The sequence below is a fragment of the Centroberyx affinis genome, unplaced genomic scaffold (assembly GCF_046629955.1).
Source record: "Centroberyx affinis isolate AG114_WGS23_722 - 3 ecotype Tasmania unplaced genomic scaffold, CSIRO-AGI_Caff_v1 ptg006221l_1, whole genome shotgun sequence".
Classification (NCBI taxonomy): Eukaryota; Metazoa; Chordata; class Actinopteri; order Beryciformes; family Berycidae; genus Centroberyx; species Centroberyx affinis.
The window spans coordinates 1-12,324 of record NW_027283159.1 but is presented as its reverse complement, the minus strand read 5'-3'; the positions used below and the strand labels follow the sequence as shown (position 1 = coordinate 12,324).

The window sequence follows — 12,324 nt, the reverse complement described above, 5'->3', positions numbered from 1 at the left end:
TTTTCTATAGCCTGTTGATTCTTAAATTAATAGATTATCACACACTTGAATCAGACGTGTTCACTTACCACCAGCATTGTTAGATATTTATTTTTTTGTTTTACCAAGCCATCCATTTGAGGGCGCTGTGTTCGTATAGCTGTGAGGTAATCATGACATCAGCGTTAAGGGTCAATCAATAAAATATGTCATGGAATCCAGTAGTCAAAAGTGTAACAAATTATCCCAATAACTGCATATTATATACAGAACTATACACATTATGTATACAGTGATTAGATACCATTGTAATGGGACATCGGTCGTACTTGACTTTCATCTAGCAACACAGAGAAAGAGACTTCATTCTTGTTACAGCATCACATGCCATGGTATCTCATCATTCAGTCCGTTCGGTGATGGGGTTTGTAATGTATAGAATACACGTCTCTCTGGTTTAAGATCTTTTCAACATCGCCAACTCTATCTGGTGGGTTCAGCTTTTCTATACCACAGAACCTGAATGATGAGATGCCATGTTTACAATCATTGAAATGAACTGCCACTGGGCATTCTCTATCATTTCTCCCGATCACTTATGTTCGCTTATTTTGAGTTTTTAGAGGGCAAGAAGTTTTCCCAATGTATGCCAAACCACAAGAACACTTTATCATATAGATGACATGAGAAGTAAAGCATGTTATTACATCATTAATTGGAAATCTTTTGCCAGTATGTGGATGACAGAAGTATTCACATTTCATCATGTTGTTGCACTGTGCACATCCTCTGCATTTGTAGCAACCATTGCGGAGAGAGGGTAAAAGAGTTTGAGTGACGCCCCTTCCTAGGTTTGCTGTTGGCATGTGTTGTGGAATTTCTTAACTAAACAACTCAGTTGACTGCTGCTGATTATGCTTTTATCTCCAACAAGTCCGCCAACCCATACGACCACATAGGTCGTTTGTTCTTACCCTCTAATACGACCCACAGGAGCGTTTCCTTAATTAGCGTCCCTACCTGCCAACCCGGTCTCACGGCAGTTCATGAAATAGTCACGTAATTTAATCTATTGATTCGTGTTCATGGACACGATTTTTCCATTTTTTTTCGTGTCACTCAGCACGACTTTAAAACTAATGTATTTCAATTGGAAGTAACTTTCGTGCCTGCACCACGTTTATTTTCTGTCACTCGGGAGCACCCAGGAGCCTCAGCGGCCGTTACTATGGTGAAGCAAAATGCCAGCTAAAGCGGTAACATAACCTATGATATCTTTAACATTTCTCAACACAAAAACACGAAATTGTCCTTGATAACTCAATAATACGATAGGTTATTTTTATGGCCATCCGTTTTAATGATTTCACCTTTGATTCTGAGAAATCAAGTTTTCTTGTCAGTTTTGGAATATAGCGGCAGCTACATTAGCCGAAATTACCCATGACCCTCAGCGACTGTTACGATGAAAAACGATATAAAATATATATCTACTGAATATATCAAATATGTAGTACAGCCGAACTAGTAATTACACCGCATCTAGATGATCTATGTTAAGAAAAGGTAAAGATGTTGATGTATTTCAGATGTTTTAGCCAAAACAGGAGTCGAACACACACACACGGATGACGTGGCTCACGGAAGGGCTGTTGTGGGTGGACTTGGCGCGTTCGACTCCTGTTTTGGCTAAAATATCTGAAATAAACCGACATCTTTACTTTTTCTTAACATAGATCATCTAGATGCAGTGTGATTACTAGTTCGGCTGTACTACATATTTGATATATTCAGTAGATATATCTTTTTACAACCCTAGATTTACAAACCTAATTTGAAAACCGGAAGAACTACAACTCTCGGCTGATTTGTATCAAGCTGCATGGCGCGGCTCTAGGGAATTGTAGTTTCTAAATATTATTAGTGTTTTTCCTAGAATCGGAAGTTGTAAGTACAGAATTGAGAGTCCACTGAGGAGTTTAAGTGGATGGTAAACGCATTTGTGTAATCAGATTTTAAATATCTAATTGTTAAATGGGTGAAAATTTATTTTAACCATATTTTGCCCATATTTGACAGCGCCCCCAGTTATTGACTATATTCCAAGGAGGACCTGCGGCAGGAGATGGCAACAAGTCCTCCAACCCGACGAATTTGAAAACAACTTGGTTAAGGTTAGGAAAATAGTTTGGTCATGGTTAAATTAGAAAAAATTAAAATGTAACTACCGGATGTATGTCCTTTGGAGATGCTGAGAATCAAACCCCGGTCGCCGATTTCGAAGGCAAACGTATACGCCCATCCGCCATCCCCGGCTATAACGCTCTGACTTTCCACTGTGCTCTTTCAATGTTGAGAGAGAAACTTGACGTGACGTGGACGCAGACCGACGTAGCACATTGTCGTTATTTACACGACCGCTAGAGGTCGCTTAACTTTAAAACGTAACGGTCGTAATAAGCTGCTTGTACAAACGACCTATGGGTTGTTTGATGGGGGAGGACAGTTTCTTTATTTTACATGCTCAGGAGAAAGGTCATCACTCAAGTAGTGAAAAGTCCTTCTGACCGGACATTGAGTATACCGGTCAGTATTTATATTTTGCTCGGGTGGAGCAAACAGAGGAAGAGTAGAAACTTGCACACAACAAGCCTGCAGTGACACCTACAGGTACAGTTTATTTTTTCACAATAGTGCCCAGTTTGTGAGCATTTAGGGTGTGTGTAGTGCTGAACATTACTGAATGGTTCTTCTTTTTGGGAAGAGTATTTTGCAAGAGTTCTTCACAGGGTTTATCAAGGGCCATTTTAAAGGCCCTTGATAAAGGCCATCCAGCAACTAAATGTCTGTAACTTTTTCTATGTAGTCATCAGTGGTCTGGCAAATACGTCTGAGCCTACAAAACTGCATCTTGGGACTGCATCTCATTTTAATGGCAAAGGCTGGAATCTATTTGCCACCAACAATGTGTTTCTCTCTGTTTCTTTTCTGTACAGAGATGTGCATAGAGAACCACCTACTTTTTCAACCAACATATATGGGAAATGTACCTTTTTGGCATCGTATTCCATTGTAAAGCTGACACATTCAGTAACCTATCTAATCCCTGTACATACTGTGTATACTTCTGTATCTACTATGCAGTTATTGGGATAATTTGTTGCACTTTTGACTACTGGATTCCATAAGATATTGTATTGATTGACCCTTAACCCTACTGATGTCATGATTGCCTCACAGCTGAGACAGAGAGGGGTGGGGCTTCACACCCAAATGACAAGATCCACTTACTAGTCTGAGGAAGGTCCCGTTTGTATTAAACAGGTGTTGCATTGCAAGTAGCAGAGTGCCAGAGTTTCTTCCATAGTTTATTTTTGGTGCTTCAGTTCATGCCTTAAATGGAAGCTACATTTGTTATTTTTGGGAATCAATATATGTGTGTCAAAGGAATTAAACTTGGAGCCAAGAAGTCTCTATCTGATCAATAATCCATGGTTTAATATGATATGTAGAACAAAACACGGTGAAGCAGCGTTTTGTTATCATGCAACACAGACCTGGAATAACCTCCCAGATGATATTAGACAAGCCCCGACTCTGACCACTTTTAAGTCAAAGCTAAAAACTTTCTTATTTTACACTGCCTACTCTACCCTGTAATGACTAAAAACTTATCTTTTCAGCTTAGCTTTTAAATAACCTTAATTTTAACTCTTTCTGTTCAGGATCCCAACAGAGCTGACACGGGCAAGTTCGAATTTTCATTCGTCTTGTCCAGGTAATGCTTACTTGCACATGAGTGAACACTATATGCGGGGGGGACAGAGCTTTACCCTGTATGATTCTCACCCATCTCTGGATGGTGAGGTTTTTGACCAAGAGGAGAATCTATGATTCTCGTCTGCCTTAGGCAGTGAGATCTGACGTAAATATCAGATCAAGAGTAGAATCAGGAAGGACAGGGGAAAAGAAAATTACAGAAAAACATATGGGTTCACTCACAATGTGCATCTAAAAGTGGGAGTATTTGTTGTATTTGTTGTGTTCTTTCATCTTTCTATCTCATTTGATTTGAACTGCACTAGTTTACTTTTTAAGTCTTTTATCTTTTGTATCTCTTGTCTGTACTTTTGCACTTTTTAATTATAAATCTTTTACCTTTACTGTATTGTTATCACTCTGTAAAGCACTTTGAATTGCCCCAGTGTATGAAATGTGCTATACAAATAAAGTTGCCTTGCCTTGCCTTGCCTGTGTGAGAGTACAAAGACATCTCTCTGGAGTGACCTGTAGCCTACACACATGCCCTCTCGTGACTCAAGACATCCACAGAACAAACAGTACGTAGGGCTATATATGAATTTACATAATCATTAATAGCCTACTTCAAGATCAAACACATCACATTGCAAAATTAAATTCTATATCTAGTAATCTGTAGTATTTTGTCCGAAATACCGTATGTAGTACTAATTAGTGTGCTTGCTGTAGGCAAAGCACACTATTACTGTTGTCTTTTTTCTGGCAGACATTTTTTTGGCACCTTTGTCTACACTTTATGTTATATAGACATATCATACATCAAAATATGAGTTTGCCTGTCTCTGTCTGTCTCTCCCCCCCCCCCCCTCTCTCTCTCTCTCTTTCTCTCTCTCTCTAAGAATAAAATATATATTAAACATTATAATACATTATAATATTAAAATATTATAATAGTGCATATTGTACAACAACAACTGCTATCTGTTCATGTTCATTCAGATAGCTTGGAAATATATACAGACAATATTAATAATAAAATAAGTTTATAGTAGCAGAGAGAGAATATTTCTTTCAATTTAGGGTCATAGGTTGCTCTTATCTTGTCATTGGACATGAGAACAGAGAGTGTATTTCTGTCTCTATTTCCATGAGATTGCAGTGCTGCAGAGCCTCTGGTCTTTGGTTTTCCAGTTTTTTTTTTCAAACCTGGAAACTCAAAGGTTTATTCTGGTTGTTAATTACGTTATTCCACTTATCTGTGTAGCGTTGTTTTAAGTGGAGGTCAGGGAACTTTATTGTGTCTCTTGGTGTGTATTGGTGTGTGTATCTTGGTGTTGACATGCTGCTGAGGTCTGATACCAGCTGGTTCAGGGAATCACATTGTAGGGAATGCTGGTTGCAGAGAAGGGCTTAATATTTTAATGATTGCTGGTCTGATTCATGGTTGTGTTGCCAAAATTGATAGGTTTTCCTTTTAATATGTATATGGACGGGGAACAATTCTATTATTGCTACTACTACTACTACTAGGCTACTACTATTACTGCTACTGCTACTGCTGCTACGGCTACTACTACTACTAGGCTACAACTACTACTACAACTACTACATTGCTACTACCAGTGTTGGGCAGTAACGCGTTGCAGTAATGTTATTACTATTTTCAGTAACGAGTAGTGTAAGGGATTACAATTTCAAATTCAGTAATTACATTACAGTTTCTAAACCCAGTAACGCTCTGTTACTGCGTTACCCCGTCAACCTTTTCTTTTCTCTGCTTTGAAATTTTTGATTTTTTTTTTTTCAAATCCCTGTTTGTTTTTTTCCTCATATGTATCTTAAGGACATGCGCGGGCCGGTTTACATCAGCTACTAGCTAAACAAGACTAGGTCAAAACCTAGTATATGGCTGGACCGTGTATGAGTGTGCCACGTGCCACGGCCGACCAATGGTGTAACTAACTCCGCTGTAGACTGCTAATACAGAATAATAGTCCATACATCCATACTGATCGTTCCAGCGCGTCCTGTCTCTCTCTCCACCGCTGTCGTCTCCACCGCGCCCACGGCCTGCATTGATCCTGCCGATCCAAGCACCAGGCGCTCTGTTACCCGTTGGTGCCGAAAACGCTGTTCGCCGGACACCGGGGGCGCAGCGTCGTCGGGACCCCGGCCGAAATCTTGGCCGGATCATCGGGAACAAATCGGCAGCCAACTAGTGGCACTGGCTGGAACCGTGGCCCTGGGAAACTTCGGGAAGGTCAGACATAAGCCCTCAGCGTGATGAAACCTCCATGCTTGTTTGTGTCTCTCTCAGAACAGAGGGGCTTCAGGTGGACTGAGCTCGCGCATATGCATCGACATAAACGGTGATATGATATAATTGTATAGATTCTACTTTAGCTTCAGCTTACATGCATGATATTGGTCAGCCTGCTTACTGTGTGGGAGAAACGGGCTCCTGATCTCAGCGGAGAAACTAGACGGCGGAGAAAACAAAACTGAAATTTCTGGCTCTGTGATCCTATGATGTGCCACGTGCCACGGCCGACCAATGGTGTAACTTGATCACTCAGTCACTCAGTCAGTCAGTCAGTGACAGACATTCGCGTTTGTAGGGCTGGCCCCGCTGTTGCGGTCCAGCCAAAAAGCAAAACAAAAGATGAAGGGTGAGGGAGAGACACAGACTTTCAGCAGCTGGAAGTTTTCCTATTACGTTGAATTCATCTCAGTCAAGGATGCAAAGAACATTATCGTCTGTTGTAAACTTTGTGTGGCAGTAAAAAGCTTTCCACACCGAAAAACACATCCAATTTATCAAAGCATCTAATACGACAACACAGCAATGCGAAACTCAGGGAAAAATAACCTGACAAGGAGCCCACTGGACGCTGGTGGACAAACAGCTACTCAGCAGAAAAAGAAGAGAAGGATTATTTGAGGTCAGGAGGATATGGGATTGAGACCCTCAACCAGTTCTCAAACATCAAAAACATTTACCCCCACCCCATCTAGCGCCTGTGGAGCAGCTGTTCAGTTTAGGAAGTTTACTGCTCACCTCCAGAAGGAACAGACTGACAAAACAGATTAGAGAAGCTTCTCCTTATGAGATACAAACGTTGTTTCACTTCTGAACAGTAGGCCTATAGCTGCGGTCAGGAGCTCTGCTCTTACTAGTTTTTTCCTCAGTGTTTCAATAACGGGGATCCATCTTAAAAAGATTTTTTATTGGGGGGGGGTGGAGTAACGGAAAGTAATGTAACTAATTACTGTTCCTGTAGAGTAATAAATAAAGTAATGTGATTACCTTTAAAGAAGTAATAAGTAAAGAGTAATACATTACATTTTCCAAGTAACTTGCCCAACACTGGCTACTACTGCTACCACTTCTATTACTAGTTCTACTGCAACTACTACCACTACCTAGTGCATGTACAAACAACAAGTCAAAGGGACTTTTGCTAGGACAACAAGCACACTTACATTTTCTTCAGAAAATGTTGCCTTTTCTAGTTTATATAAACTGTATAGTATTAGTGACACTAGGTCTTGCTGTATTCATGTATGCGTCAAAGGGGTGGGGATGGCGTAGAATATTCGCAAGCTGGATGTGGGCCGGTCTGGGTCAAAAAGCCCAGGGCCATTTTCTTGTCCCAGTCCGTCCCTGTATGTATTATGTATTATCTACTATATCATCATCATTCTCCTCCTATTTAAAAACTGCCGAGACCACTTACTATCAGGACAAAATCAGCAGCACCACAGACACTCAAAAAATATTTTCAGCTTTTAACACACTCCTCAACCCTCCACCACCTCCACCCTCCACTTTGCTCACTGCTGACATCTTTGCCGCCTTTACTGATAAGGTTTCGGTCATCAGTAATCAGTTCTCTGAGCCTGACCAACTCAGTAAGCTGCCACCAGCTAACAGGGCCTCACTCCTCTCATTCTCCCATCTTACCCGGGAGCAAGTCTCCAAACTTCTGCTCATCCCAGTACCTGTCTATTGGACCCCATACCCTCCAACCTCCTGCAGGCCATTTCACCCACACTTATCCCTGCAGTCACGCACATCATCAATTCCTCGCTTACAATGGGTGTGTTCCCCACTGCATTTAAGCAAGCTCAGGTCACCCCATTGCTAAAGAAACCTACACTCAACCCATCTCAGGTTGAAAATTACAGGCTGGTTTCACTCCTCCCCTTCCTTTCCAAGATACTTGAGTGCACAGTCTTTAATCAAGTCTCTGAATTCCTCTCTGAGAACAACGTGTATGATCCTAACCAGTCTGGCTTCAAGCGTGGACACACTGCCGAGACTGCCCTTGTCTGTAGTGGAAACACTGCGATTAGCTAGTGCTGCTGGTCAGTCTTCTGTTCTAATGTTGCTAGACCTATCGGCTGCCTTTGACATGGTTAACCACCAAATCCTCCTCTCCACACTCGCTGAGCTTGGCTTCTCAGGATCTGCTCTCCGCTGGTTTGAGTTCTACCTCTCAGGGAGATCCTTTAGAGTGTCTTGGAGGGGAGAAGTGTTTAAATCACGCTGCTTGTCCACAGGGGTACCTCAAGGGTCAGTGCTTTGACCCCTTCTCTTTTCAGTATACACCACCTCATTTGGTGCAGTGATCCGCTCACATGGCTTCTCATACCATTCATATGCTGATGACACCCAGCTCTTCCTATCGTTCCCGCCAGAAGACCCCACAGTCTCGGCAGGGATATCGGCATGCCTCGCCGATATCTCGGCATGGATGAAGGAACGACACCTTCAGCTTAACCTATCAAAGACTGAGCTCCTTGTCATCTCAGCCAGTCCCTCTGTACAACAACAGATCAGTATCCAGCTCAAATCAGCTCAGCTCATTCCCACAAACTCTGCCAGAAACTTGAGTATCATGATTGATGACTAACTACCTTTAAGGATCATGTGGCTTCTGTTGCTCGGTCATGAGAGTTTGCCCTGTACAACATCAGGAAGATCAGACCCTACCTGTCTGAACATGCAGCACAACTTCTAGTACAGGCTCTTGTAATATCACACCTTGACTATTGCAACTCCTTACTGGCAGGGCTCCCGGCATGTATGCTCAAACCTCTGCAGATGATCCAGAACTCGGCGGCGTGTCTGGTCTTCAGCCCAAAACAGCACATGTCACTCTGCTGTTCATATCCCTCCACTGGCACCCAGTTGCTGTCTGCATGAAGTTCAAGTCCTTCATGCTTGCCTACAAAGCTGCAACCAAAACGGCTCCCACTACCTGAACTCCCTCATTCAGGTCTACACTCCCACCCGCTCACTACGCTCTGCCAAGGAGTGGCGCCTGGTGCTGCCACCACAACAAGGCCCTAAGTCTCTAGCCAGACTCTTCTCTTCCTCTGTGGTTCCTCGGTGGTGGAATGAGTTACCAAACTCCATTCGATCCGCAGAGTCCCTCTCGATCTTTAAGAAAAGGCTAAAGACCCAGCTCTTTAGTGAACACCTTCTCACCTGATGGACTGTGTAATTACTAAAAAAATCTGCCTCTATGCACTCTATGCACTGCCTCTACAACTTAGCTTTATGGCACTTACTCTCGTTGTTCTCTCCTGACTAGATCCTTGCTTGTGTTGTATTAAAATCTCATATGCACGTCGCTTTGCATAAAAGCGCCTGCCAAATGGGAAATTGTAATTGTACTATAGTCTGTTGATTCAATCACACTCTTGCATCACATCATTTATATTTCATCTGACAATGTGTCCACTTACCACCAGCATATTTAGACTATTTTGTCATTATAGATATGTCAGCTTTGTCAGCTTTCCTTCTATACTGATACTTATTGATATGATGCATTTAATATGATGAAATATTTTAATTAAATAACAGTTGTCAAAATAGCATGATGACAATAATGACTCATCCAGGTCGTAACATTTTCCAAAAATTAATATATTTTATAATGTTTTGGAGTGAAATAAATTTAAATCTCTGGCAAATTATAAATCCCTTCTGAGTCTGTGTTAATGAATACCAAGCCTTTAATGAAAACTGTCTGTATATTACTCAAGACACTGTTGTTTTATTAATTTATTTATTTGACCCATAGTCATCAAACAGAAATGTAAATGTCTCTGCTGTGTTCAGGGAATCTTCAACCGATCATACATTGTTATTGTAAAGATTTATTTAAAAAATGTAAATGAAAACCTGACTTTCTTCCGTTAACTGTTTATCCCACAGTGACTCACTCCCTGAAGTATTTCTACACTGGATCCTCTGGAGTCCCAAACTTCCCAGAGTTTGTGGCTGTTGCACTGGTTGATGAAGTTCAAATCGGTCACTGTGACAGCAACACCAAGAGAGCAGTACCCAAACACTGGATGAACAAACTCATAGAAGATGATCCACAGCACTTGGAGTGGCACACTGCGAACTGTATGCGTTCCCAGCAGGTCTTCAAAGCCGAACTTGAGACTCTGAAGCAGCGCTTCAACCAAACTGGAGGTTTGTTTATGTTTTACTTTATTCTGCTGAAATGTATTTCATCCTGGTTTGTTTGTAAAGTAACAGAGAGATGTAGCTTCCAACATACACACACGCATACACACACACACACACACTCACACACAGATACGACTGGATGCTAGTCTGCTGTACTTATACAGTGTTTCTGTCCATCCCATAATAACCAAACAGATATTTTTAACAGTTTATCTCCACTAGATTAGATTAGAATAATTTATAATATAAAAAACATAACTCTACTGTAGAAACCTGTTTATCACAACAGTTTCATAACACACAGCTAATAGAATAACATAACTGCCTGGTTTCTCAAACTGTGGAGCAGGACTGTAAACTAGACCCAGGCTGCTTCTGCTGAGTCCCATATGACAGTTAGCAGTATGTTTTAATAAACCTGCTGACAGGACAAGATGTTAAATTTCTCATCCAGGTCACAGGTCGAAAAAGTTTAACACCCAACTCTACTGTGTCCATCCCATAATAAATGTATAGTAGAACTACAGATTAGATTACATTAACTCTACTGCGCGGACCACAGTGTGTTGGTCCGTCCCATAATAAATCTCCAGCAGTAGAAACACATTAGATGATAATAACTCTACTGACCACAGTGTGTTGGTCCATCCCATAATAAATCTCCAGCAGTAGAAACACATTAGATGATAATAACTCTACTAACCACAGTGTGTTGGTCCGTCCCATAATAAATCTCCAGCAGTAGAAACACATTAGATAATAATAACTCTACTGACCACAGTGTGTTGGTCCGTCCCAGTAGGCGGCACCAAGCCAACATCTGCAGGTGGAAATAGTTGTTGGTTGTATGGAATGATTGATGGATGGATGGACCAATCAGGACAGACAGACTGCCTCCCAGTCTCCATAATGGTCCTGCTGGTCTCTGCCTTATTCTGACCAGTTGTAGTAACACACTACTGAACAGACTCACTGTCCTGGCTGACCAGGTCTAGCCTAGTGACTAATCCTAGGCTGAAACTCTCCTTCAGTGGAAGCTTCTAGACCAGCCTCAGGACAGTCTAGTGAGCTTCTGTAGCTTCTCAAAGGAAGAGGATATTGTGGGACTGATGTGATGTTAACTCCAGGACCAGGTTCAGAGTGTGTTTGCTAGTCAGGAGTCCACCTCAGTGTGTGTGTGTGTGTGTGTGTGTGTGTGTGTGTGTGTGTGTGTGTGTGTGTGTGTGTGTGTGTGTGTGTGTTCCTGCAGCTCACATGAAGCCACTACCTTCAACAGTGTAGATAAACTGTCTGTTGGTCTCTGTGGTAAAGAGAGGATACTGACTGTGTTAGGATCTCACTCTGTTTTACAGCAGTCTCTGCCTCTCTGTCTCTCTCTGAGCCGTCCACACTGTCCACATTATGTTTGGCTGTGAGCGGCTTCCATCCAGCCAGTAACAGCAGTAGGTGTAGATCCTCTGTTTTGGTGTCTGTGGATCAGTGTGTCTCTGTGGTAAAGATGTGATGTCAACCACTGATAGTTGACTCTGCTAGGATCTCACTCTGGTTTACTTCAGTCTCTGTCTCTGTCTCTCTCTCTCAGGTGTCCACACCTACCAGAACATGTATGGCTGTGAATGGGATGATGAGACTGGAGACGTTAATGGTTATGAACAGTTTGGTTATGACGGAGGTGACTGGCTGGTATTGGATCTGAAGACACTGACATGGATCGCTCCAACACCACAGGCTGTCATCACCAAACACAAGTGGGATCAAAACAAAGCTAGATTATCATTCATACAGAACTTCTATGCCACGGTGTGCATTGATTGTCTGAAGAAGTATTTGGACTATGGGAAGAGCACTCTGCAGAGAACAGGTAGAGTCACATGACCTGATGTAGTTTCATGAACACAACAATGTTCATCTGCCTCTTCTGTTTCTAATGTGCAGTAATATTACAGTGAATATGAACCAACATATAGAGACCCACTGTGCATTTAACTGTAATGATTTTTGAGTTTATACATATCTGTTTCTGTCTTTCTGTCCCTCTCTCTCTCTCTCTCTCTCTCTCTCTCTCTCTCCAGTGCTTCCCGCTGTGTCTCTCC

At 41.9% G+C, this 12,324-nt stretch overlaps 1 protein-coding gene across 1 annotated transcript; it reads left to right on the top strand.

Annotated features, from left to right (window-relative positions):
* Positions 1-8,668: 8,668 nt before the first annotated feature.
* LOC139638237 (major histocompatibility complex class I-related gene protein-like) lies at positions 8,669-12,320 on the top strand (the record flags this gene model as incomplete). Its single annotated transcript, XM_071512303.1, has 4 exons — positions 8,669-8,709; positions 9,971-10,234; positions 11,814-12,092; positions 12,304-12,320. Coding segments are annotated over 4 exons (601 nt in total), but the record flags the coding sequence as incomplete, so codon positions are not given.
* Positions 12,321-12,324: the final 4 nt, after the last annotated feature.